This window comes from Fusarium odoratissimum (assembly GCF_000260195.1).
Source record: "Fusarium odoratissimum NRRL 54006 unplaced genomic scaffold supercont1.1, whole genome shotgun sequence".
NCBI lineage: Eukaryota > Fungi > Ascomycota > Sordariomycetes > Hypocreales > Nectriaceae > Fusarium > Fusarium odoratissimum.
The window spans coordinates 1,941,406-1,966,632 of NW_022158687.1; the positions used below are offsets into that span (position 1 = coordinate 1,941,406).

The 25,227-nt window shown below is 49.5% G+C and overlaps 8 protein-coding genes across 31 annotated transcripts; 2 read left to right on the forward strand and 6 right to left on the reverse strand.

The window, feature by feature from the left end:
• Positions 1–2,055: 2,055 nt before the first annotated feature.
• FOIG_00679 (uncharacterized protein) lies at positions 2,056–7,857 on the forward strand. 22 transcript variants are annotated; one of them, XM_031197010.1, is made up of 4 exons: positions 2,105–4,656; positions 4,914–5,000; positions 5,202–6,044; positions 6,105–7,838. In XM_031197010.1, exons 1-4 carry the CDS (start codon positions 4,590–4,592, stop codon positions 6,947–6,949), a joined length of 1,842 nt encoding a protein of 613 aa, XP_031072767.1. In that variant the 5' UTR covers positions 2,105–4,589; the 3' UTR covers positions 6,950–7,838. The 22 variants fall into 22 exon arrangements, with proteins under 22 accessions (XP_031072782.1, XP_031072773.1, XP_031072767.1 ...); XM_031197006.1 differs by having other exon boundaries at positions 2,105–4,111; XM_031197004.1 differs by having other exon boundaries at positions 2,356–4,844.
• Positions 2,119–2,932, reverse strand: FOIG_00680 (uncharacterized protein). The gene has a single exon (XM_031197020.1). It carries the CDS (start codon positions 2,610–2,612, stop codon positions 2,226–2,228), a length of 387 nt encoding a protein of 128 aa, XP_031072787.1. The 5' UTR covers positions 2,613–2,932; the 3' UTR covers positions 2,119–2,225.
• A 406-nt stretch (positions 7,858–8,263) lies between the features above and the next one.
• FOIG_00681 (uncharacterized protein) lies at positions 8,264–9,959 on the reverse strand. 2 transcript variants are annotated; one of them, XM_031197022.1, is made up of 4 exons: positions 9,236–9,959; positions 8,996–9,129; positions 8,826–8,944; positions 8,264–8,747 (listed from the first exon to the last, which is right to left on the reverse strand). In XM_031197022.1, exons 1-4 carry the CDS (start codon positions 9,527–9,529, stop codon positions 8,383–8,385), a joined length of 912 nt encoding a protein of 303 aa, XP_031072789.1. In that variant the 5' UTR covers positions 9,530–9,959; the 3' UTR covers positions 8,264–8,382. The 2 variants fall into 2 exon arrangements, with proteins under 2 accessions (XP_031072789.1, XP_031072788.1); XM_031197021.1 differs by having other exon boundaries at positions 8,264–8,944; positions 9,236–9,939.
• A 114-nt stretch (positions 9,960–10,073) lies between these two features.
• Positions 10,074–12,672, reverse strand: FOIG_00682 (uncharacterized protein). 2 transcript variants are annotated; one of them, XM_031197024.1, is made up of 3 exons: positions 12,250–12,672; positions 11,985–12,088; positions 10,074–11,900 (listed from the first exon to the last, which is right to left on the reverse strand). In XM_031197024.1, the coding sequence occupies exon 3, from the start codon at positions 11,800–11,802 to the stop codon at positions 11,125–11,127; it is 678 nt and encodes a 225-aa protein (XP_031072791.1). In that variant the 5' UTR covers positions 11,803–11,900; positions 11,985–12,088; positions 12,250–12,672; the 3' UTR covers positions 10,074–11,124. The 2 variants fall into 2 exon arrangements, with proteins under 2 accessions (XP_031072791.1, XP_031072790.1); XM_031197023.1 differs by having other exon boundaries at positions 10,074–12,088.
• A 60-nt stretch (positions 12,673–12,732) lies between these two features.
• On the forward strand, positions 12,733–14,427 carry FOIG_00683 (uncharacterized protein; the record flags this gene model as incomplete). The annotated part of the gene is made up of 3 exons (XM_031197025.1): positions 12,733–12,790; positions 13,308–13,476; positions 14,334–14,427. The coding sequence occupies 3 exons, from the start codon at positions 12,733–12,735 to the stop codon at positions 14,425–14,427; spliced, it is 321 nt and encodes a 106-aa protein (XP_031072792.1).
• Positions 14,428–21,112: 6,685 nt separating this feature from the next.
• Positions 21,113–21,705, reverse strand: FOIG_00684 (uncharacterized protein; the record flags this gene model as incomplete). The annotated part of the gene is made up of 1 exon (XM_031197026.1): positions 21,113–21,705. The coding sequence occupies one exon, from the start codon at positions 21,703–21,705 to the stop codon at positions 21,169–21,171; it is 537 nt and encodes a 178-aa protein (XP_031072793.1). The 3' UTR covers positions 21,113–21,168.
• Positions 21,706–21,951: 246 nt separating this feature from the next.
• FOIG_00685 (uncharacterized protein) lies at positions 21,952–23,268 on the reverse strand (the record flags this gene model as incomplete). Its single annotated transcript, XM_031197027.1, has 1 exon — positions 21,952–23,268. Exon 1 carries the CDS (start codon positions 23,005–23,007, stop codon positions 21,952–21,954), a length of 1,056 nt encoding a protein of 351 aa, XP_031072794.1. The 5' UTR covers positions 23,008–23,268.
• Positions 23,269–23,342: 74 nt separating this feature from the next.
• Positions 23,343–24,950, reverse strand: FOIG_00686 (uncharacterized protein). Its single transcript, XM_031197028.1, has 3 exons — positions 24,409–24,950; positions 24,275–24,351; positions 23,343–24,213 (listed from the first exon to the last, which is right to left on the reverse strand). The coding sequence occupies exons 1-3, from the start codon at positions 24,530–24,532 to the stop codon at positions 23,806–23,808; spliced, it is 609 nt and encodes a 202-aa protein (XP_031072795.1). The 5' UTR covers positions 24,533–24,950; the 3' UTR covers positions 23,343–23,805.
• Between the last annotated feature and the right edge of the window lie 277 nt (positions 24,951–25,227).

Genomic DNA, 25,227 nt, shown 5'->3' on the forward strand with positions numbered 1-25,227 from the left:
GCTCTGCAGAGCGCCTTATCAAGCAGAGCAGGTTACATCAGAGGCATGGCAGGGACAAGGGAGTTGAGTGGACAACAGTGGAACGGATCATGATTCTGGGGTCGCGATTGATCGACTCGGTTGGCGTTCCAGACACCTGGAGCCTTTTGCAACGGTACGTTGGAGACTTGCAACGTTATTGCATAGAGGTGGGTTCCATCTAAATGGCTGGCTGAGAATTGGTGTCTTGATCACTTCACGGTGTTTTTTCAATCCTTGCTGGAGCTTTTCGAGGTGTGTAAGGAACCTCGGCTCGTTTGATTCATTATGAAATACCGTCGAGGGAGATCGTGTTCCGGATCTTGAGTGCACTATTACATCATCAGGCATGACTCGACGGGCTATTACTGAACTTGCTCAGGTTCCTCCAATGCTGTGCAGCTTTCGCGAATTTATCGTTGAGTTACTGTCAAGCTGGGCCGTATTCTTGACCAGCTGTCGAGGAACAGAGTGCAAGGCTAGAGTGTTCTAACGATGAGCGAACGAGGGATGCAACATGAGTGCGACTTTATGACGTCCCTTCGTTTCTCACGAAGGTAGGAAGGAACAAGATTCACGTCTCGAATGACGAGAATGAAGGCGGCAGTTAGCCTAATGGATTTTTCTTACATGATGCTAAGGCGAGACCATCTCGCGGAAGAGACGCGATGTGGGTCAAACAAGGTAATAAATGCACACGATATGAGACAAGATATCACGGGCCCAAAAGGTGAGACACAGGAAGCAAGACGACATCAAAGTCTTTCTCATCCTGTTTCGACTGGCACCTCGGTGAGCATGTTGATACCGTGTTAAGCCCAGACTGACCGAACTATGGTTCACGACGCAGCTGGTCGGGTGCTGCAATGCTTCAAGATCCTGAATAGGGCTCCCCATGTTGTTTGTCTGGCACCGCAAGAGTTTCTGTGCAGATACAACAACTGGAAGCTCACCTAAGCAAATCGCATATACGGGTATGGAAAGAGAGTTATTATTAACTGTACGATGAGAAATCAAAATGTTGATCAACGTCGGCGGCGCAGCAACGCAACAACGTTTCATGTCATTGAAGGCAGAACTGCTAGCCATGTAATGGCATCTGCATGCAGTTAGCATCGTGACGGCGCCCACAGGACAAGCGACAGGCAGACATTGGAGGCTAGGGAGACAAAGGGCGCTTGCGTGCATGGAGCATGGAGCATGGAGTGAGCGGCATACCCACACACCCGTCACAGGGAATGGGACCACACAGCGCACGGTGCGACAATCAGACCCAGTATAGCGGATCAGAGGCTGGCGAGGATCTCCATATCCATATCCAACCGTCTATCTCGAGACTCGAGTCTTCTGAGACCAACTAACTTAGTACTGAGCAAACTGATGGATCACTGATGCTATGCCGAAGTCTTCGACCAACTATTATCTTGGCCAGGAGAACGAAGCTAATCAGTTTGATTTACCTCTGTGCAGACTTGGGTTAATGTCAGAAAAACACACAGACATGCGGATATTTGGCCTTATCCCATTCGAGAGTCTAGGTCCATCTCAAAGCTAGGAACCTGCCTAGTGCATGGATCTGTCACAAAGGAATATGCCAAAAGACCGCAACTCGGCTTTCATTGTCAGGTGCAGAATCAAGTCCTGGCCCGGGGATTTTGAGGAAACAATAACCTATGATAGAGGAAGCATGTGCCGGCTGAAGCAGATCAAAGCATCAGAACTTCATCAATATCAAGCTGCATATGTAGGCATATCCAGCAGACACATTGACGCGTTACGAGATGCTGACAACCGATGACACCCAAGTCGTTTACTTGAGCCTACCAGAACCAGTAGGCTTCAGCCGTTACGGTGTATTCTGAATTGGGTTTTGCTTTCTATCTGCAAGCTCAATAGCAACCTTGCCCAGTGACATCTTGCTACTTGAGAGACTGGCCAGGGAGGCGCTGGGCTATAGCCGAAGCTGAGCTAAAGGTCCCAATGATGCTGATGCTGATGACGCGGGGAAACTGATGTACGTGACTGTGCTAGGAAGTTGAACAGTCTCAGTTTGGTTATCCTGTCAAGCCTGCTCACCATCGACAGTTTCTTATCTCGGAAACACACCTCTTGATATTGCGCTGCTTCTCCCGCCAGAACCGTCTACACCGCATTCTGTCACGTCTTTCGACGATAGTTTCTTTCACCATAATCATTATCTTTGCTACTCAAAGCTCGACTCCGCCTCCGCCTGGTCGTCTCCTCATCCTCTTCCTCACTGTGTCTTGTCTTACTCTTATACATACACACCATTTCCTAACCATAGCCAACCAGGGTTTTTGTTCCCCTGCTCGCTGACCCTTGTTCTTGTCCATGCCTTGGCTTAGCTCTCCACTCACATCCCCCTCCTTCCCCCAGGCTTGCGCCATCTCAACCAACCATTCTTCGTCATCCGTCTCCCTCGATCGCGCCGTCTTTCCAACGGTAAACCCTTTTGCCCTCCACTCCATCTTCTTTGATATCCCAGCAGCCATCTTTGTCCCACTCCCTCTTCGTCGTCCTCGTCCTCCCTCCATCATCCTCCAGTGCTGGTCTGTACCGGAGACGGATGCCATCCGCACCTACAATAAACCATCCATCTGTCTGTTCATCTGTCTATCAAACAATCAACTCGCCCAGACTGGCAATACGGTGATTAAACATCGTCGGCACCATCACCATCTTATCGACCTCTTGTCGCTACACGGCCAGCTGCCTCGTTTCACTCTGCCTTATACAGCATTCCCCTCATCATATCACCCATCACCACCTCGTACAGCATTCTGAAGCACCCGGGAGTGAAGTCCCCTCCCCTCGAGTTGTTCATCCTTAACTTGAATTTGAATCTCAAGGAGCACAGCTCACGCGCGCAACACGCGCAACTTGTACAGCGTCGACAGAGCGCAGCAAGTTGAACTTTGCCCTGTCCGCTATCAAACGTTTTTATCACTCCAGTCGCGATATGTCATATCATTGATTGCGAATCTTGTTTCTGCCTTTGTCGCATTATTAACGCTTCTTACCTAACACGCGCCAGTCGTCTATTCATTCATTCATTCATTCTCTTTGAAAAGCGCACGCATTTCAAAGCGCAGCGATCACATCGCATCGCATCGCATTGACATTGGATTTGAACCACACTCGACTCGGGTCGATATTTGATACAACCCATGCGCTAGACGATCTCCGCTTTGAACGCTTCAGACTCGTTTCTTCTCCACATCCACGCGCGCCTCCTCTGTCGCATTATCTCATACTACCTTACGCTACCTACGCTACAGTATCACTGGCGCGCAATCACCCGTGTTAGAGACCCTCATTAAGAGTCACTCACCGTTGCTTACACCCCCCGCTGCGCCGCCGCCTCCTGCTCCTCCACTTCCTCCGGCTTGAGCCTCCAAGGATTTGGTTCTGGTTTTTGATTCTGATTCTGACTCTTGGGTCTTGGTCTTGATATCCCCGGTCCTTTTTTTGTGGATTCTTTCTACTGGAGCCATTTCAGGGTTTATTGATTGGTCCCTTCCTGCTCGGGCATGCTCCTGCCTCCCAAGAGTGGTTTTTCTTACCTTAGCTTCCTGGTCTCAAATCGCCACTGCCTTTACTGCAAGTGCGACTGATTCCCAGATTTCACTGCAGCTGCTACCTTAGCTGCTCACACTACTACTGCACCTTCCCTCCCACCCCATTAAGATTCAGCGCGCAGTCCCGTCCCCCTCCTCCACCTGCCACCATCCCATCGTTCATCATTAACCCATTGCCATCCATCCATCCATCCATCCACCATCGGCTTTCCGCCATCACACACGCACGCACACACGCATACACCCGCTCCATCGCATCGTCCAACCATCCTGTTGACAATCTATCAATCACTTTGTTTGACGCGAATCTTGGAATCTTCAGAGCTCTGTTGATATTCTTGTTACGCGATCGTCCGTTGGTTTTACTTGCGCGCCATACACTGGCTGATCTGATCATTGAGATTCATTCGTGAGCCTCTTTGACGTCGTTGTCGCATTTGTCGCACAACGCGATTCCGCGTCTATACTTCATATCACTCTATCACCAGACAAAGGTAAATCCAGCCCAAGTTTTGATTCTGCGTTTATCTTCCCCTTCTTGCTTTCTACGTCTTGTTTCGTCTCCTTCTGTCTTGTTTGTCTTTTTTTGCTTCTTCACACACCTGTCCCGCTGCTGCCGCGGCCAGCGTCTGGATTACTACGATCTTGTCTCGGTTTGGCTCAACTTCCGGCTGGAGTCTATGCCCCGGCCTGCGCTTGACTCTCCCTTCCGAGCCAAGGTCTGGCTGGCCAAATCGCACATCACAAGGCCAGGCAGGTTTTCCACTTTAAGCTCGCCATATATCTACAATTCGCCATTCACGCTCAACGACGCGCCTCCTTCTGGCTGCCAACCACGTGCGACTGGCGTTGCCTCCTTTCTGCATCTTCTCCAACCCGTCAGCTCGTCAGTCCAAACATCTCTGGACACGTCGCCATCGCTTTCCCGTGGTCGCAACTTCACCCATCCCCCGCTGGCTCGGTAGCTCTGTGATGTACTCCGCTCAGCAAACCAGCGCTGATAATGCGACAATCAATCCAGCTGCGCTCAGCTCACCTGGTAAGTTTAATAACTCTATTTCTTTCTTTTCGTAATCGCATGGCCTCCACAAACCTTCCTCCACTCTTGTATCATGCCATACATACATACAAGTGATAATATCACTTGCGCTCAAACTCCATGATGAATCCATTTGCCCCGCACTACAACTTTCGTGCCCTGCGACAGGGTATTCAAGCGTGAAATAGGTTGCGCCACCCGTCACCACCGTCCGTTAATTCAATTCAAGGTTCAACATGCTAATCAGCCTTCTCTAGTCATAGGTCTGACGCAACAACCCCAGCGCACACTCAAGCGCAGTCATTCTCCTGGAGTTTACGACGCGCCGCAGCTTGGCGATGACGGTATGTCGGCGATTAGTACTCCGCCGCTACTTTACTCACTTCGGCACCCGACTACCTTGCGCCAGACCGGGCGATCAATTGCGATTTCTTTTTTAACTGCTATTATTGTTCATATGCTTTACGTCGTATTTCGTTGCAGTACTTGCGGGCTCAAAAATGCAACTGGTGAGAGAACGTGCTGACCAATCTTGCAACCTGCAGGTGATACGAAACCACTTCGAAAGAAGGCAAGACCGATGAATAAACGATCAACAGGGAGCATTTCCGAGGCTCCCGGGCAGGCCGCAGGCTCGACCCTTCCTCAGACTATTCCTCCACCGCAGACTCCCCAGTCTCAAGGCTCAGCGCTGCCACAAACGAGCCCCGTCTACACGCCGCAGACACAGATGCCCCCAAAGACCACTCCGACAAAGTCAACACTGAAGGCTCTGCCCACTGTGCGAGACCACACGACCGACCAGCTCAACCCGACTGGAGATGAGTATATACCCCGCGAAATCGATGAGTTCGGAGAGAAGAAAGTCCAGCTCAACGGCACGCTCAACGGAGGACGTGAATACAAGTGCCGAACATTCTTGGTCCCTAACCGCGGGGATAAATTGTTCATGTTGGCTACCGAATGTGCTAGGGTTTTGGGCTACCGTGATTCGTACCTCTTATTCAACAAGAACAGGTCTCTGTACAAGATTATCGCAAGCCAGGCCGAAAAGGATGATTTGGTTGGACAAGAAATCCTTCCCTTCTCGTATCGCTCCAGGCAGATTGCCATCGTCACCGCCAGGTCCATGTTTCGACAGTTTGGAAGCCGTGTGATTGTCAATGGTCGCAGAGTTCGCGATGACTATTGGGAAACCAAGGCCCGGAAACAGGGATTCACTGAGGCTGATCTTGCCGGTGAGAAGCGCCCCGGTGCTACGAAGGCAAGAGAGGCGGCCGAGGCCCAGCAGAACAACGTCTTGTTAGCTGGTCCCCATCCAGAGATTGTGTATAGCAACAACCCAGGACCGTTCCCCGGCCCCCCGCAGCCGCACCTCGTTCAACCAGGTATGATCGGACCACCACCTGGAACCACGACAAGAATGCCCGGATTGACACTAGGATCAGACCTAAGCGACTCCCGGCCGCGCGATTATTCAGGAATTCTCAAAGGCGGACCTCGTCAGGAGATCACCGGCCCTGCTTACCAAGACCAGACCCGTCCTTCGCCCCTCGGGGAGCTCAACGCCCAGGCCCATCATGCCGCAGATTTCAACAGGTCAGTTAATCAGCAGCGGGATATGCGCAACGAATATCTCCAAGGCGTTTGGCGACGCCCACATGAGCAGCCCCCCTCCAATCTGACCCAGCAGCCTGTGGCCTCGGCCGACAGTTCCAACACGGCGACCAGCAGGCCTTCACACTCACCTCACACTACGGCTACGGCCATGTCGCAGCAGCCTGGACTGGTTTCCACTCAGAGCCCTCAAATGATGATGACCACTGCGCCCTACTCCCAGTCAATCAGCGCGCAGAGCAGTCTCAGTCAAGCACCCATGAGAGGTATGGCTCAATCACCCACGCAATCGATCAGACCAACACTTCCCGGTACAGGGGGCTCCATGTCTCAGGGAACGCCTGGTTACAACTACCAATCGGGTCAAATGTGGCCGCAGACTCCGCAGGCGCCCCAGCATAGCTACGGCAGCTACACTGCTCAGTCCCAAGCACCTCACCCGTCGCAGTCGCCTTCGCATCTCCGTCAAGGGAGCTCGGGCCAGATGCAAAGTATGCAGTTCCCCGGCATGACTGGTATGCAGTATGGTGCGGGTCAGAGCATGTATCCTGCAGATCAAACGCCTCGCCAATACATGCCTCAAGGTGGCGCTGGTGGACCATCAGTCTCCCAAGGCTGGTCCGGTCAGCATTCACCTGCCCAGCAGTGGTGGACTCCAGGGCAGCAGCCTCAATAAGTTTGTGAACACCAGCTGGTGATGCGAAATGATGGAATGATATAGCCCACGATCTCACTTGCTTCCGTTGAGAAATCCAATCTGATAGTGTGGTTTGTTTGTGTTTTTTCTTCCACTTGCCCTTTTTATTTCTTTTATTTCTTTCTTGACCTATCTTGTGTTTACATACTTGAGCCAGAAGACGACTATCTTCTTGGTCTGATTTCCTCCCTCCTGGGTCTCCAGGTATGCAGATAAGTGGAGGGGCTATGTGCATCTCGAGGGGCCTTCTGGCTTGAAGAATTGCTAATAGTATTTGGACTGGCTGGGATAGAGGAGTCGGACAGGACAGGGACACATGATTGTTGGTTTTTTATGTTTTCTTCTACTCGTGGGTTTTGATATGAGGTAGTAAGTCTGGTTAGGTACATTCACGGCGGCAACATACCCTGCTGTTGTTTTTTGTTGTTATATGTTTACCAGGCCATTCTGTTGGATGCAGGCATATGGGTTTACTCTGATATTATTTGGGCAGATTATTGGTTTGGTTTGATTTGGTTGTTCTGGTGGTACTACGAATGAGTTTTCCACTGCGACTCGCCTGTGCGTCGTCGCAGGGTACTGTTTGTGTTGGCGAGGCATACATCTATTAGGCTTTCATTTTGATACCACGTCACTCTTCGATTCGTCCTTTTTAAACATTTCTTCTTCCTGGGGTACAACGTACCAGTCGTGAAGCGTGTGTATGCATGTACGACATGTGAGTGTCGCTCGAGAGGGGTGTGATACCGACTGGATGACATACTGGGATTGGATTGTTGATTCACATTTGATATTTCATGTCTATAGTCTTACCTTGACTACTTTGCGGCTTTGCTTGCTGCGGAAATAATGATGATGCTTGATGAGACGTTTAGGGTCTTGATTAATCTTGTTGCTTTGTGATGTTCTTTGCATCGTGGGCTGAGGCTCATGTCAGTCAGTATCGAAGCTGTGCAACAAACCCGGACTCGACGTGCTGTTCGTGTCTGTTTATGTGATATACAAGCCACGACAGCATGTTTTGACCCGGCCCAGCGAATCGGGCAGCCTGGGATGTTGTCGTCCAATATTTAGGTCCTATGTACTACATTTGAAGTGACAGCACGGTAACACCCGCCCGGATGTTTCCGCCGGGACAGTATTCGCAACGGGGCTTATCTTGTGAGAGGGCAAGGAATGTGGAGTGTCTGGAGAGTGTTGACAAGGTGCGTAGTACGACAGTTGAGATTTGGGTTTTAACTGTACAGCAGACTACAGTAGGATTTGTCATACCTACCCAGCCGTGTAGGTACAAGGGAGGCAACTGAAGGAAAGTAAACTAGAATGGCGTGTCAATAAATTGTGTGACAGTGGCACCATGAACACCAGAGTCGTTCATCCAACCCCCAGGCCGAATGGCTAACTACATTTTTCTAATCACTCTCATCCCCATCCAATGCCTCGTCTCTCTCCTCTTTCCCTTCCTTGAGCTCAAGGGCATCCTGGGTATCATCGCCGCTAGCTTCCGCCTCCTCCTCGTCTTCTTCTTCGACTTCGTCGTCCTCTGAATCTTCGGGGATCTCAACCTCATCCTCCGTCACGGCATCCTCCTCCGCCTCTGCGTTTCCAGGCTCTACACGAGGGCGCTTAGTTAGAGGGCCTGTTGAGACAGCTGTCGTGTCTGCGTCGGTCTCCATGTTGGAGGTGTCTGGCATGTCAGTGTCTGGCCCGTCTGACTTCTTGGCGCGGACTTTTTGACGGTAGGATGTGCGCTTTTCAGTCTGGATAGCGTTGAACTCTGTGTAGGGTATTAGCAGTCTTGTCATACGATCTGTCCCATAACGAAAGACATGGCAGGGCATATAAAAAGACATACTGGCAAATTCAGCTTCAAGAGGTTCTTTAAGAAACGCAAACTCGGTCTCCTCAAGGGCCTTGAAGACATCTGCAGGGGAGATTGTCTTTTTGCCTGCATTTACTGTGTTTTCATTGGCGCTAATTCGCAATTAGTGATTTTCTCTTGGGGGAGAAGAAGATTTTACGCACTGAGACGCTAGGTAGTTGATAAACACTGTGGTGCTCTGGCTTAGAGCCATGATGGCATTGGCCTGGATCTGTGTGTTGGGGGGTAGAACACCCTTGGACAGGCGGGTTATTATAGACTTTGGAAGGGTCAAGTCCTATTGTTTGAATTAGTCAGTAAGCCTTGGGTTCTGAGCGTCCCTTATTGATAGGTTTGGACACTCAATGATTGAGAGGTGGGTGGGTTGCTGTTCTTGAACCTACCTCGATGGTGATGTGCTCCTTATGCTCTTTATCCTTGTCCTTGTCCTTGTCCTTCTTGTCTCCATTCTGGGTCATAGAAAAATCCGCTTCAGCTTCCGTAGCAGCAGTCTCACTGGCAGCTGGGGGTGCTGGTGCTGGTGCTGGTGCTGGTGCAGGTACTTGTGTGGCCATGGAATCGTTGTCATGTGTCGGAGCGGGTGCTGGACTTTGCTCCGAGGGTGACACATCATCCATCGGGACAAATCGTGCAGTTGAAGTGTCGCTTTTTCGCGAGCTAGACTTGCGAGGTGGCATTGTGAATGGTGGTGAGAATAGTATGTTGATGCTGGGAAGAGATGCTTTAGATGTGGCTGTGTAGATCTTGCTACCTATACAGCTGAGATGAGGCAAATGAATACTTTGATCGAACAGCAATGTTATCTCCTTATTGTATTTGATGAGTATCAGAGAGGGCACCTCTGATATGGCGACCACTTGGTCACTCTCTTCTCAACCCCTTTCTGGTGATGATCTCAAGTCGGATATTGGAGAGCAAGGAATTTCGAGATTAGTATTGGTCCCTATTTTGTTGGTCGAGATTCATTTACGCAGTAAGAACTCAATCTCGATGCTTGCGGACGCTGTAGATTCTGACCAAGATAATTCGTTGTTGGCTTGAAATTTAGTGAGAACGCAAGTGAACTTGGACTGAGGTTGAGTGCAAGTTTAGTGAACGCGCCAAATGAGATCGAGACGGGATGTGGCTGGACGCGATGCCCCGCTGTGAGTGGCTAGGGACGCGTTAAGTGGTTTCTCAGTGGAACAAGGCTACCTCAGGAACAGAGTGCGATTATACAAAGGAAAGCCAAAGGCATATCAATTAAACTTCATAAAGACGTTTTAGAACGTGACTGGTACAAGGTTAACTATGTCGATCTAAAGTTTAATCTTGTTCATCTTAATTGCGTCAGTGATACTACTTCGTCTATCAGTCCGATGCGCCCAAGATTCAAGCAAGGGTTTAGGAGAAGCATGGAGGGAGGGCTTGTTGTCAATCTGTTTGAATTGGAGTGCATATCTATATATATAGCTTTCGTGTAGGTGTTTGGCACATGATTGATAGTGCCAAGGACGCATTGGTCTGTCCAGCTCCTTATCTTAATAGGAGAACTCTCGTCGCCAGGCTCGAGTCAGCCGTGGATATCATCTGCATCGCATGAAACGGACCGTCTCGTATCCGTTCATATCACTTGCTCGCTTGGTCATGATAACATAAAAAGAAAAAATAAAGGAAAGTCTGGGGTATATCCGTCATTAAAATGCACACAAATTCCTCCGTGTTCCAGCACCGGGCATAGACGCCAGCGCATAAAACCATGGTCCCCCCAGCATCCAAATGCCAAGGGTAAAATGAGGCGGACTCAACCGGCCTCATAGTTACTGCCTCTTCTAGGAGAGGAGTGAGAAGCGAAGATCGAAAATGACAGTGGGTTCTTGCGTATTCGTGAAGAGAATGTAAGTGGGTGTTTGAGGTCGAGGCTTGGGATAGAGTTGCGTCGAGCGTCATAAAGCCGAATCTCTTGGTCATTAACGAGATGAAGCAATATCTTCAGGTTAATGCCGGGGGCCCATCACGATCGAATTGCCTCCGAGTGACAGCGGCAATGGAATGGCAATGTTTCTATGGACCGGATATAGTCCTTCTAGAAATGGGTCAAAAATGATCTCGGCCCCGCCAATTTTGACTGTGACTGGGGTGTTGATGGGGTTTGACGGGGGTTGAAACAAGCCGTCACGGAAACCGTTTCTTGATACGGCTCGGGATGGTAATCAACGATACAAGGGTATGCATGTCGTATTGTGTTGTGTTGTATTGGTTCTCAGTGACAGTATCGCCAGATTCTTCTGGCTCAGCCGATGGCCCTGCCAATCTCTGATTTGCGAATCAAAGGTCGCGGTGAGAGACCTCCCAGGAAGACTTCGTCGTCGAATGAGAGTCGGTTCATGTTTGACATGGAATGCATTCGCTGGTGCTGTCGTCGAATATCCAATGACCGATTTGCTCTGGGTAGGTATTCGCTGGAACTGCGAGTGCCGAAGAAAGCATCGGGATAGTGACCGTGCCAGGGATCACGGGGCGACACTGCGCTCATGGTGCTGCTGCGACTGCTGCGAGTTCGACTGTGGCGAGCAGAGGGAGGAAGCTTGGCTAATCGTGAAGGCTGACGCTTCACAGGTGGGATGAAGGCATCTTCACCCTGGACAGCCTCATCAGTCAGACCGGGGCGAGAATTGGGAGCACGGGCAACGACTGGGGTTGAAGGGGTATCGATGCTGCGCTTGTGGTGAAGTGAGCGTGGTGAAAGTTCCTCAGAGACTCGGGGATGAGGACGATCGTAGACGATAACACTCGGAGGTTTGCGTATGGAACTAAACGATGTGCTCTTCTGTCTCTGGTGCTGGAGTTGCCGCTCTAGATCATTGGCTTCGTTGTTTGCAGCCTCGATGATGCGTGCCTTTTCTTGGTTCCTGTCCTTCTTCCACGACTCAATTTCCTCGTCGCCGATGGGAGTGATGCCTCTGTTCATAAAGAGAAATCGGCGTTGGCGGCTGCGGCGGTAGAGGAAACATCCGACTGCGGTGATGGCGGTGACGGGAACCACGGTCGCGAGGACAATGATGAGAGCTTGGAGGTGTGAGTCCTTCATGGCTATATCTCCATTCTGTGTCTGTATGTGAAGACGTCAGAGGGAGGTGAAGTGAGGCTGACAAGTATCAGTAAAATCACACCAATGTTGTCCAAAGGTCTGGTGGAAGGAGAGAAGGTGAGCGGATGTTGAGCTTGGAAGATATACGCTTCCGAGCTGAAGCCAACTGGGAGACGGTTAGTTATTGTACTAGATCATTTGTATAAAAGCTGGATGAGATATGAGATGATGGATGGTGTCCATGCATATCAATGCACCGATCACTATATATCATCCATGTAACAGACATAGCACACTCATATATTTAAATGGGCAATGTTAACTAACAATCATCAAGCGACTGCTCGGGATTGAGCTTCGGTGATAATCGGATCCAGTGAAAATTAAATTCACTCGGTTCGATTAAACTCGATTCGACAGTCGGTATAAAGTCAACCTCAAGGTATCGACGTTGGGTGGGACGTCGGTAGAGATGAGGTGAGATGAGAGGAGAGGAGAAGAGTATAGGTGAAGGTATATTGACCAGGAACTCAAAGGCCCTGTATATGGCACAGGCAGGACGAAGGTCAAGAGATCAGAATGTGAGTTGGGGGGCGGTTGAAGCTATATACAGACTGGGGGTTTCAAAGAGTGGGAAAGGGTGTGCAGACTACCTAAAGCATTACGGTAGTAGTGGGAACATTGCAGGCCTAGGATTGTCATGGCCAGCGAGCATGCAACGCCAGATGTTAGTCTTTACTAAGAAAAATGTGCTGTACAGTATGTACCTAGCTAGTCAAGAATAAGAACAAGATATGAGAGACATGCGAGATGGTGAGAGACAGGAGGTGTGAAGCCTCACTCGAGTGGGTGTGGGCTATGGTGGATAGTGAGTGGATAGGGGGTGAGACTAGGCTCTGAGCTGCTGATACATGAAACCCTGGTCTACAAACCACCAAAGAGGTCTGGTCTGCCAAGTATTATCCGTACATTATTTACGATCAAGAGGTCGACTTCTAATTATTACAGCAGAGTTGCATTTCTTTTCGTTAACGTGCAGGGTTGAGAAATGCCCTGCATTGCATTGCATTGTTAAAGTGTCGCAAAGAGACACAAGGCAGCACATTAAAGTGTCAATGTAGGGAGAAACAGGAAACAAGGCCACAGCCAATCTGAATCGCCCTCCAAGTTCGTGCCTGAACGAGTTGAAACTGGAATAATTCCCGCACAACCAATCCAGCTCGACTCGTGCCTTGCGTCGACAATTCTTTTTGTCCCTCATGTGTCAGTTTATCACTGAAGACAAGTGGATACCCCCCTGGTGAGACGGCGCTGGGCACGGTTCAGGACGGTTTAGGGCCACGCAGTTTTTTAGGCCAGGCCCCAGAGGGAACTGACTATTCTAGTTGGAGTCGGTCGTCCGGACCTGAGGGGCAGGAGACAGGGGATATTGATGGACTCTAGCGCCATGGCGTTGATGGATTGGAGGAGCATCATGAACGTGGCACACTCAGGGACGAACAGTCCCTATTCTCTGTGCCTACGATCTACTGGAACAGACAGGGGTGATGAGTGGTGAGTGTGGTGAGTGAGCTCAATTCAGTGATTACTGATTACCACGTATGAGAATGTTGGCCATCTATCAGAACTACAGAACAGTATGTCAACAACCTGAAATACTTTGATGTGCTATCAACGCACCTCAACTCTATACCTACTAAGGTATATCAAGAACTCTCTTACAGGAGAGTCTTGCATAGAACCCTCATAAATTATAATTTGCTTCGTAGAGATAAGAGCGGCAGGAACTGCTGTGCCATGTACTGTATTTGCACATTTCTACGCCAAATCCATTCCTGGCAGTTGCTGTAAATAGTTCCTTCCTTGAAATATCTCGATCTACGAGGCAGTAGCAAGCCGACTCCCAACTTTCCTCACATAATACCGACTTCATGTCTCATCCCTTTTTCCATCATGCTTTACATATTACCAACCTCAGACCTGCATTCAAAACTCACCGTCATCGACATATGCCAGGATCCCCCGGATTTGGAGCCTCACCTCCTCTTCGTTGAACCCCTCACATATCAACCGGCCTCTCTCTTCGTCTAACATCACGGACACAGACTAGTCCGGTCTTGCCAAGGATCTAAGACAAGCATGCAGCTGAGCTGAGCAGAACATGCATCTGCGCCTTTCAGCAAGGGAGATTGACAAAAACCGGTTGCTTCCAGACCTCACCACTCACCAGTCAAGCCCGTCCATAATAGACGCATCCCATCAAAGCACACAAAAAGCAAAGACAATAAACGGCTCGGGCCCCTCTGTTAATTCCTCACCCACGATTCCAGAAATGGACGCTACATCAACGATGGATGGTATGTCACCACTCGCTCTAATCACACAAGGTAATGGTGCGGTCACGCTGGTAGGATGGCATGGGCTGCAAGGGAGCAGATGGCTACTTGCAAGGTTGCCGATGTCCTCGAAAACGCGGCCTCGCCTGACCCGGCTGGAATGTGCTGAGATTAAATCAGGCTCGTTATCTTTCATCTGCCATCATGAAGCCCATGTCTCACTTCGTCACGTCTCGTCTTGCCTGTCGACGATGCGATCTAGAATGGGGACGCGCGATAATCAGGTTATTCACGCTCAATAGCTCCCCATGATCTCCTTCCACGGCCCTCTACGGTCACACTAATATGAGGGATAGCGACTCGGCAAAATAGCTTCACGAATACGTGCGGCCTTATTCCATGTGAACCCGGCAGCAGCTAATGAATTGTTGTGTCCTAGAGAATTATGCCGTTCCTTCCACGAACCATTTTTTTTTTTTGTACCTTGTCAATCATTGTCACCGTACAATGCATTCTTATCATGGCTCATTCGGCATGACAAGTCACCTCAGGTGAACCGAGACAAATCAACCGGGCCGGCGAACTGACACCGTGCCTATCAAAAATCGGACTTGTACGGAACACGAAGTACCCGTGTAAAAATCATAGGGATTTATCACTTATCTGCCTCCCAAAGCCTCTACATGTAAGCAAAACCTGGTTAATGGCGCTGAAACGCCTGCAGCAGACAAGTACTCTTCCTTTGCTCGCGGAGATATCAAGCCATGCGCCTAGATCGTTTTCAAGGGACGGCATTATCTGTTGGCTAGGCACAGAGTCGTCCGCTCGTTAAGCTTAGCATTGCTTATTATGCAGCCTGTCTATTCTTATTCTGCTGTCCGACAATATCTTTACTTTGCCATCGACCTACAAACTATCACTCGATCATCCTCATCAATAATCTATGCTATCTATGGTGAACAGCGTCAAGTCACGATGGAAATACGAGGCCGCTTTTACATTTTGTCATTGCTTCAGTAATCATCCCTTCGATCGAGCTGTCACCGTACAAGATGCCAAATCGGGATGCACGACGACATCCCATCGAACATCCTTGGCCTAGAACTTTAGCCATTGTTACCATCTTGGACGGATATCGACCTGTCCGGCACAAGCTTTCCTGTTTAGGCAGGCTGGCTGGTAAGCCATCGAACAATACACGGGCCTATCATCTTCACCGTTTGGCTGTCAACGTGGGAAGCTTCCAGGCCCCTGTCGAACCCCTTTGCCGCCAGCCCTGGCCCAACCTCTTAAAGTCGTCCATCATAACGTATTGGGCTGAATGCACACAATAGATCTAATCATCTAGTCTAATTAGCATTTAACGGTCAGATCAAACGATTGAAACACGAACTTAATAAGACGGCCTGAGACTTTGAGGCTCAGACTCTTGACCTTTCGACGTTCCGGCCGTCACCGCCTCAAAAGCCAAGTTCTGTCATGTCCGGTTATGGACCACCGCAAGGTATTGCAACAAAACCAAGACGGCACTCAACCTGAGCCATGATAGCAAATCAGTATCTCGTTACGCTCGTCAGAAAGTAACACAAACCAATATAAAGGGAAAAGGCTTTCCGAGCACATAACGACAACCGTTTGTTCGCTTTGAGGCTCTTCCGGAATTTGCGGGTTTTCAAGTCTGTTCCTGTGCCTGACTTTGCTTGTTCCTGGTTCCTGACCGGATCACGCCACTACTGCAGCTGAACAAACAACTTCCAAGATAACTCCACCTTGAACCTGGTCCACCTCCGCTTCTTGTGTCGGCACCATATGCGCTAGCTGGATAGTGAGCATTTTCTTGATACAGACCGCTATATCGCCTCGTACAGCGGGCCCAGTCAATCGAGAATGGCGTTTGGGGTTCACCACTATACTCACTCGGCCGCATTGATACTCCGTGACATATGATTCAGAGCCCCTTTACTTGGCGCAATCCACCTCATTCGTGACAATACAGTTATCTATGTGTCTTACATGCAGAGCATAGACTGAGTATCGCGATCGCGATGGTGATGCATCTGGCATATCTAACAAAGCCAGACAAAAGAAAGGGAAAACGAAACAAACGGCCAGAAGTCCAAGCGTTCGCTTAACCCGAGTGAGCCATGGCCTCCGAGAAGCCAAGCGAAACCATACCGTGATTAACGGGCGGGAAGAGCCTATCAGCGGGACGGCACACAGTCAGATCTTGTGGTTAGTCTCTCTCTCCCTTTCTCTCTGGCCGTGATCCTCTGCGACTAACCCTCTTCTGTCCGGGGCCGGTCTCAGAGGGGGATTCTTCCTTCTAGCGCAACACCTTTTTTGACGAGTCTGACTTATCACCAGGCAATTAATTGATCGGCTTCGCTTTCTCCCGCAACTCAATTTTTCAAGCTCTGGCCAACTGCTCTCCACTCCTCAGAGAGCATCAATTGCACATTGAGTCAGTCAGTTGAAAGCGACGTCAAGCAACCTTGAAGGTGCATCGCACCCAACTGTCGACCAAACATGCATGTCGCTGTTACAGAGTTTGTTGCCTCATGACCTGAGAGGCTGAGCAATGCCACTTGCTGGCCAGTATTGAGATCGGATGCTTGGAGGGGTTATGATGAACCATTATACCTTTAGATCCCTGCCCATGTCCATTTCAAGTGTGGAGAGGACAAACAGGGGTATGCCTGGTTCAGGTCTGAAGGATGTTGGTGAGCTTCTTTCCATTAAAAGCTCCTACAGCATACACCGCTTCTTCAGAAATAGATCTTGAGGCAGGACGAGCCCCAGCTGCTTCAGCGCGTTCGTCAGCTTTACAACAACCTGCGGCCACTAGTTATGTAAAAACGAACAGGCAAGCCTACCGTACTGAGGATTCGATGAGACTACCACTACCGTAACCAACTTTGATAGATATCGGGGCTCCTGCCAAGCCTCTTATCCCACATCCCACGAACCGCTACCACCATGAGTTGGTTCTCTGCTGCCGTCCAGTTGTGCATTGGTCTGTACTGTACGGAGTACAGTGAACCCGTCCAAAAAAAAAAGGTGGTGGGCGACTGAGACCAAGGCCCTCGGTTGGCCAGAAGAGCACACCTCAACTGAAATGGGCTGAAGAGCCAGCCACGCCCAGCCCTTTCTTACCTGCCTGATTGCAGTTCTACTGCAAGGCACGAGCCCTCCTGATCATGGCAAAATCTGTGAGGGGTAGGATGGGCATACCTTCAAGATGGAGGTCCAGGGTCGGCCGCTGGTTGGTCGAATTCGACACCTATTGGTGTTCTCCTCTGTCGCGACTTGGGCGGGGCTGGAAGAATCTCTCAAGACCAAAGTCCGCATCCTCCTTGTCGTGCCATTCGTCGTGGCCCTCTCCTTTAAGATCATGACGACACCATCAAGAAATGACTTGCAGTAGTAGCTCGAGAGCCTCGGGGCAGCAATCCCCCGATCTTCTCTTGCCACTGGTCCACGTGCGGCACGAGGCTGAGCCCGTGACAGGATCGAGCGGGTGAGTTTAATTACCATGTATTACACACGTTCAACATCAAGCAGAATCATTATGAGTGGACAGATGGAGTTGATATCAAAATGCAGGGTTTGCGATTCCCATCATAATATATTGGATGAAACGGTAGACGGGTCATCTCGGTGGCTACTCTCCCCGTCCTTCTTCATGCCGTTGGTACCTGGACGACGACATTAGCATCCTTATTAACTATGCTATATAGAGGCTGCCGTGGTTTATATTGAACTTGAGTTCTCTGCCTGTCCTATCTCACGACATAAAAATAACGCAACAAACCATAACAAAGCGATGGCTGCACTCTCAATTTCATGCTATATAGGTATGTTTGTCCATACATGGGACATGACTGCATCTTCCAGGGTCCTGCAGCTGATGCTACCACACATACATGTCCGTTGATACCAGACAAGGGATATAGCCCACGAGTTCACAGCCGAGAGCACATCAGCGTCATTGCAAACCCACTCAGTGTGTGTGTTTCTCCTCCCCCGCCGTTTCAAACGCCGGGTTGCTCCACCTTGACATTACATCGCGAACGGGTCCAGAGACGAGAGATGGTTCTTGGTCAGGTCGGCTTTTACTAATGTATGTACGGTGATCCTTCGCTTCATCAACCTTCAGACAATCACTGATTTCTAATCTGCCATCGATACAGCAAGTAGGCTTTGCATATTCTCCTCCAATAGCGATCATTCGCTTGTCCATCCCAATGCAATCATCCGCATGCGATGAGACCCTGCGGCTTCTTGACAAAGGGCCTAAGGCATTAGTATTGAACGGAAAACTTGGGAATTATGACCTTGATAAGATAAGCCGATGATCCTATCACTTGATACTCACGGAGGTCTCGGGGTCAATGAGCAACGCACCCAGTGACAGATGGTACTTCGCAAGCCAACAAAGTATCTCAAGTATATGTCTTGCACGCAACGAACACTCCTGTTCTACGAACATGTTTTGATACACACAGGCCATAGCATGAGTCGTGTGCCCAACGTCGCGAGAGCCGCAAGCACGAGTAAGCTGCACATGAAAGAAAGACTACCGGTACAAAAAATAAAGAGACCACTTCAATGCCTGTTCCATGGCTGTGGCTGGTCTTGGCTTTTGCACGGTTGTGAGGCTGCGGCAAGCTAAACTAAGCTGGCAGGGTTCGGCGCAGGCATCATCCCTGCTCAAGATGATGAGTCCGTCCTCAAAGAAAGTGGTCTGTGTTTTCCGGGGCTTATTAGAATTTTGATGCTTCATTAAATCCGTTAAGCAATGGATCATAACGGCTTTCTTTACGATCGTTGAGCTCTTTCGAATATGCACACTCTGCACCGGAGTGGACTGCGTTGGCTTGCGTTTGTTGGCCAGTTCTCCACCAATATTTCGTTCACGGTGGCTAATTCGAGACTTACAACTCTACTGCAGTCAAGAGGTCACGCAAGTACACCAAGAACAGACCGTTCAAGTGTCAACTCCTCCACAATCCTCACAGAACTTTAGATATGTGTCTCTTTTGTGAAAAGGGCCCCGTTTCTCTTTGTCACAGGAAGGGTTGGTTGACTTTGGTCTCCATCTCTACGGCAATACCTATGCACCTAGCTAATGCACTCAAAGCTGACTCGCATTCACGTATCATCCCTCGGTCCAATCCAGCAGAGACACAAAACAAGATACCCACCGTGAAGTTGAGAGTTATGGACCACTGCTTCTTGATCGTTACGGCCCAACTTAACCGAGTCTCTGCTACACAGACTCCTTCTTTTCATACAAGATGATGCGGCTCTTCAACAGCCCAGCAGGAGGCACAAAAGACAGTTCACCAGTTTGTGTGATTAGGTAGGGATCTTTGGACAAATAGCAGCTGCAGAAGCCATGAACAAGCCGTGTGCGGTGCCAGCAGATCGTAGGATGGCACAAACCTTGATCGTCCTGTTATTTCGCATCCCAAGGCCGTGGTCAAGGTTCTTGCTTCCATACGGCAAACATCTTCTAGGGCTGAGGCAGGGTAGAAGGCCTCAAAAATAGGTCACGGCTTGTTAAAGGGAATCTGTTGGTCCATTGCCGTTCCTGAGCCGGTTCCGGTTCCTGGAATACAACCTAGGGTCGCAGAAGTTGGCCGCATGAAACGTGGCATGCGAGTTACTGTGTGGTTGCCACCAAATCATCCTCCTCTTCGTGTTCCGTTTTCTTGCAGTGAATGCCGCTCTTTTATTTTTCTACGACTATTGACAGCCGAGTTTTGCCAGGTCATGCCGTTGCTGACAGCCCGCTATAAGCCCAATACCGCCATGGCCTCATGCGTGTCTGCTTAGTTCTCACCAGTCCTGAGCCTTTGTGTTTCATATTGTTGTTCTTTTTATCGGTTTCCGGTCAGATCCATGCCCGGTTCTCGATTCAGTTACCGTCAAGACCTTCCAGTGGTTAACTTTACCCGAGTTTGGTGTTGGACTTTGACTTGACGCATCCATCACGATCTTAACTGTTTGATATTACAATGCTATCGCCGTGTAGGGCTGTATTTTGCTTCATTCTGCATAAAACAGACCATGCCACTTTGGGGTCACTATATTATATCTTTACTTCCCTCATAAGCCACCAACAATGTACACCACGTACTCTTATTTTTGCTTCGGCTATGGAGCTCAGTCCGTGTATAGGGTAACCAACGCTTGATATCATATCCACAATCTCTAAGAGGATCAGAGTGAAAATGTGTCATGTTACATTGTGTTGCAGTATGTTAGACGCCACTGTATCTGGGATTATTCGAGGGCCGCAATGTTTCGGAGGCGTTAATCTGATTCCTGTTCTAACTCATTGTGCAACTGATCATTGCTTGTTTAGTGATGAATGACTCGTCAAGCCACGCACCAACGGTCTTCCTCCCCTTCCCCAGGTTATTCCCGAGAATAGTTCAAGCCACAAACCTGCAATGCCATGAATAAATGTCGTCAAGCTTTATACTTGTGTTTCAGGAGTCGAGGCTGGACAAAGTAGTAAGAGGCGGTGAGTCCACTTCTTTCCAAGGCATTGATTCATATTCTTTATGTAGGGTAAGATACCTCCAAGGAACAGAGCAATTGTTTTCATGGTCAGCCGAACCATAATGAAGCTCTAGGTGCATTCTGTACATATTGTAACTATCACTTCTCTCTTCAATCTCACCATGTAAAGTGCTTGCTTGATCTAGTATAGTTTGGTTGATGTATTTAAACGGAAAATGAAGATATAAACTCATGGGGTAGATACCCTGCCAAACAACTCAACCATGATATATAAAAAAAAAAAGGAAAAAAAGAACACACATAAGCAACTTGGCTTATCATGCCCATCTAATAGGAGAGCCAGTTAACTTCTATTGAACGACACTTGTCGTCCAATTCCTCACCAAAGGCTGGATAAATCTGGATCCAAGGCAACTTGCCACTCACCTCCCCAGTCTTGATCAGGAGTTCCCCAAGTGTCTCCCGAATCCTGCTTATCGGAGCCTGCAGACCAAGACTTTGGATGAGATGATGCTCCCGAGTAAGATGATGAGCCACGTACTTGCAGCATCGTGCACTCGAACCATGCTTCCTCAGCTCTGAGCAGACGCTCCTGACAGTGCTTAAGCTCTGTATACACACCGAGATCCCTCAGGAAGTCCAAGACATCGTATGTGCACTCGCGAGATACGTCGTCCCGGGAGAGCTTGCCAATGACACGCATGAGCTGTGAAGGTTCCGCGTCTCGTGCCCACTCGAGCATACGACACTGTATCTTAATCCAGGTGACGATCCATTCGGCATAGAGGCTACTGGCTGCGAGCCGAGACTCGACAGTGCCGTGAGTCTCCTTTCCTGTCAAGGGCGGTATCTCTCCCATCAACTGACCTTTCCAGTTGTAACTGTAACATTTCTCCAAAGTGGTATTGTCACACATGAGATGTGCGACCTGATGCACACCCACGTCTCAGGCCAGGAGCTCAGTGACTCCTCTCCAAGCAACCTTTGAGGCTTTCAGTAAGTCATCATAATCGCCACCTTTGTCATGATCCATATCACAAACGGGTGACGGGATGTCCGCTTGCCTTCATACAGCCTTTAGTTTCTTCCATTGATCGTCTAGCAAAGGCACGCCATCAGATGACCTACAAGAAGCGGTTGACTGGGAGGCTGGAGAATCGAGCTATGGAGGCAGATCACGACGGGTACGGTTAGATTCATCATCTAACTGTCTAGCCTTGTCCTCATTGATTAACTCTCTGACGTGGGGCGTATAACGAACTTCTCGCCGAACTCCTTTGGCCTTCCTTGGTCGATCGAAAGGTCTACCGTCTTCGCACTTGTAGTCGGAATCATCACTTTCACACTCAGGATCCAGGAATCTTCCATCGTCTTCCTTCTCGCGGGCTTCGCGAAGAGGTTCGATCAGTGCCACACTAGAAGCAACAGGATCTCCTCCGAGTTTCCTCGCCCGTGCAATATATCGAGATATAAAATTCAGCCCCGTGACTTCTCGCCGTGCCATATCTGCAGTCACGTTGTCACTCAACTCAATACCACTAAAGCCTCGGATAGACTTGGAGTAACGAGCAAAGCTTCGCGCCGGGCAATGGAGAGTAGATAGCACCGGGTTGGATGCCCACTGGAGGGCCGCGTAGTTTCTCGATGCATGCATGTCCATCTGATGGGGCCCATTGCCGACATGAACATGGAAGCCACACGAGGCATTGACCCGAAGACGCAAGCTATTAGTCAAAAGTCTAACAACTACTGACACAAGCCAGTATGCCTCATCGCAAGCATACATCGGTGGGCTTGCTATCTCTACCGCATCCCACGCATAGGCCTCATTCTTCCATTCTGTTCCAGACTCTGACACTGAGGTGTCTGTCGTGACAATCCATGGATATCCCTTCGTTTCAGACTTCTTTGGGACGTAACTCTCTTCTACCGTCCTTGCATAGAAATTATGATCTCGTAGCAATTCTAAAACTGCTGTTACGCCACCAAGGTGGCCCGCGACTGGCGCAAGGCCAGGGATGCTGTCGTCTGCTTTAACTTTCCTTGGATTTAGAGGCACCAGGAATTCTAGCTCAAAACCGAAGCTGGCGCGCGGAGGCCGAGTATACTTGTCGTCGTGCTTATGGTCCGTCTCATTGGTAACGCGAGGCTCCATCTTGACTTTCTGCTCGGAAGCAAGTTGATTCCGAGTATTGGTAGTAATGTTCCGCTTCCCCATGTTGAAATATGGTCCTTATGCTTGAGTGATCAACAGAGAGCCTGCTCTATCGTTCCGGAGTTACCAAAAATGTATAATGCTTCAATCGTCGACTTTCGATACCAGATGCTATGAGCTGTTTGAGATTGTTGGACCCGGAGATGGCATCGACTCTTTATATGTACATGACTTGAGACAGTTCGGTCCCTGTTCGTTAGTTGTTAGCATGCTACCAAGGCGACCTTTTCAAGACATAAAGTTGTCATCTTCGGCAACTCAGAGGGTTAACACACGCTGGGTCGAGAGAACATCACAGCAATTCGGTGTACAATCACACAAAGAATTGGCACAATATCCATAGTCCAAAGGTTTTTCAAAAGGGTGAAGGTCAAGCCATTGTTTCTTTGTCTTCTTCAAAGTGATCGAGTTTTCCTACTCCTTTCGCCTCTTGCTATGAACGTATTGAATTGCAAAGCATAAACAAATAATCGCCACCCTCACCAGTGCATCTCTCCGTCGTCCCCATGAAAGGCGCACAACACCCCCGGTCCTTCAATCCGCCAGTCGGTACGCCGAAGCGTGTCATTACCTCGTCCAAGCTTTAACAAAGCTACATCGTTGGGTCTTAAACTCATCAAAAGGTATCGCATTGCACGTCGAAAAGGTGTATTGTATAATAAAATGGGCAAGAGAAGTGAAGAACGGCGCACGGGATAGGCTCTGACCTGTTACTCATCGGCCAAGGGTGGCACGTGATGGGGAGCCAGGATATTGCCGTAGCACTGCTGAAGCAGCACCTCATGCTTCAACCTCCAACACTTAGATGAGGTAGGCAAGCATGCCGAGAGCGACAGCGGCGGCCGCACCCCTGCCCGCTGGCGCCATGGTAGGGGCAGCGAAACCATCGGATGTCGTCGATGTCACGGACTCGGCAGTGCCAGTAGCTGCCGATGAGGCACGAGTGGCAGATGTAGTAGCAGTGTCGCTAGCGGTGCTGGTAGTATCGTCGTTGTCGTCGCTGACCACGTCCTTAGGGGGGTTCTGCTTGGCGCATTTGTCGTCGATCTTGGAAGTGCATTCCCTCTGACCAGATTGGCTGCCAGTGTTCTGCGAAATGCACTGGCTGAAGAGCTCCTGGCAAATGAAGGTAGGCATGGTCTGGGTGTAGTACTGAAGACCGGGGGTCGAGCTGTTAGAGGAGCAAGTGCATTCCCACTTGAGATCGTTCTTGATGAAGTGTTAGCATCCTTCAAGTTGACGAGAAAGTGATTTGAACAGCACTACATACCTCGGTACATTTATTTTCGTTGGTATCGTCCTTGCAAAGAGCATCACAGGTGTTCTGCTGGGCACCACACCAGGAAGCTGTGAAATGTTAGCACGCCGGTGAACATTTGTGAGTTTTCTATTCTCAGCACGTACATCTGGTAGCGAGATCCACAGTATTGGGGTCAATTGTCATGTCAAGGGAACTCTTGTAGTCCTTGACAGACTGGGCCGAGACGGCCGAGACGGCCATGGCGAGGAGGGCAAAAGATGAACGCATCGTGAATAATGTTTGGGTAGAATGTTTGTGGATCTATTGTGAGACGATTATCGTGATGAAGGCGGTGCAATAAGTGGAACGATGATGAATCGATGCTTTGCGAGAAGTTGATTTTGCAAGTGGAAGAATTGAGGTTGAAATCCTTCTTATGCTTTGGGTTAAGAGGTCTTCTGATGCAAACGGAACGAGGAAGGAAGAGAGGAGAAAGACGAGGCAGAGAGTAGGTTTTAAACGATGGGAAAGAAACAGCAACAGAGTTTGGGCAGGTGCGGATAGTAGCTAACCAGGCTAACTTTCTGTGTCCCTTGGCTTTGGCTTTGTCTGGGCAGGTGCCGTCACTTGCGACTGGCCTCGGTTTGATTACCTTGCTCGCCTTAGACAAGACCGTGCTTCCAGACTCAGTTGGGTAGGTACCTTGGGCCTCTGTAAACACTGGCAACAACACTGAAATCGATGGAACTCGAACTGGAACTCGGCCCCGGCATGAAGTGCCCACAACCCGTCACCCATGAGTATCTCCATCTCGGGCACGTCGATGGGCTATCTGGCCAATAGAATATCCTCCTGGTAGCATCCGCCATTGACTTCGCTGCAAAACTCTCCCCGTCTCTCAACAAGGGAAAAACGCACAGGCACAGCTCGGCTAGAGGTCGCATCGTACCCACACCTTCCCTGTCTTAGCCACTTACCACTCA

What these genes read in the sequence shown, in the direction of transcription:
- FOIG_00680 (XM_031197020.1), bottom strand. Translation starts at nt 2,612, where the DNA reads ATGGCATCCGTCTCCGGTACAGACCAGCACTGGAGGATGATGGAGGGA.
- FOIG_00679 (XM_031196998.1), top strand. Translation starts at nt 4,590, where the DNA reads ATGTACTCCGCTCAGCAAACCAGCGCTGATAATGCGACAATCAATCCA. An exon ending in AGCTGCGCTCAGCTCACCTG is followed by an intron (nt 4,657 to 4,913) that starts GTAAGTTTAATA and finishes AGCCTTCTCTAG; the next exon opens with TCATAGGTCTGACGCAACAA. An exon ending in GCCGCAGCTTGGCGATGACG is followed by an intron (nt 5,001 to 5,201) that starts GTATGTCGGCGA and finishes TGCAACCTGCAG; the next exon opens with GTGATACGAAACCACTTCGA.
- FOIG_00681 (XM_031197021.1), bottom strand. Translation starts at nt 9,529, where the DNA reads ATGCCACCTCGCAAGTCTAGCTCGCGAAAAAGCGACACTTCAACTGCA. An exon ending in AGGAGCACATCACCATCGAG is followed by an intron (nt 9,130 to 9,235) that starts GTAGGTTCAAGA and finishes TTCAAACAATAG; the next exon opens with GACTTGACCCTTCCAAAGTC. An exon ending in ATCAACTACCTAGCGTCTCA is followed by an intron (nt 8,945 to 8,995) that starts GTGCGTAAAATC and finishes ATTGCGAATTAG; the next exon opens with CGCCAATGAAAACACAGTAA.
- FOIG_00682 (XM_031197023.1), bottom strand. Translation starts at nt 11,922, where the DNA reads ATGAAGGACTCACACCTCCAAGCTCTCATCATTGTCCTCGCGACCGTG.
- FOIG_00686 (XM_031197028.1), bottom strand. Translation starts at nt 24,532, where the DNA reads ATGCGTTCATCTTTTGCCCTCCTCGCCATGGCCGTCTCGGCCGTCTCG. An exon ending in TGTGGATCTCGCTACCAGAT is followed by an intron (nt 24,352 to 24,408) that starts GTACGTGCTGAG and finishes AACATTTCACAG; the next exon opens with CTTCCTGGTGTGGTGCCCAG. An exon ending in ACGAAAATAAATGTACCGAG is followed by an intron (nt 24,214 to 24,274) that starts GTATGTAGTGCT and finishes CACTTCATCAAG; the next exon opens with AACGATCTCAAGTGGGAATG.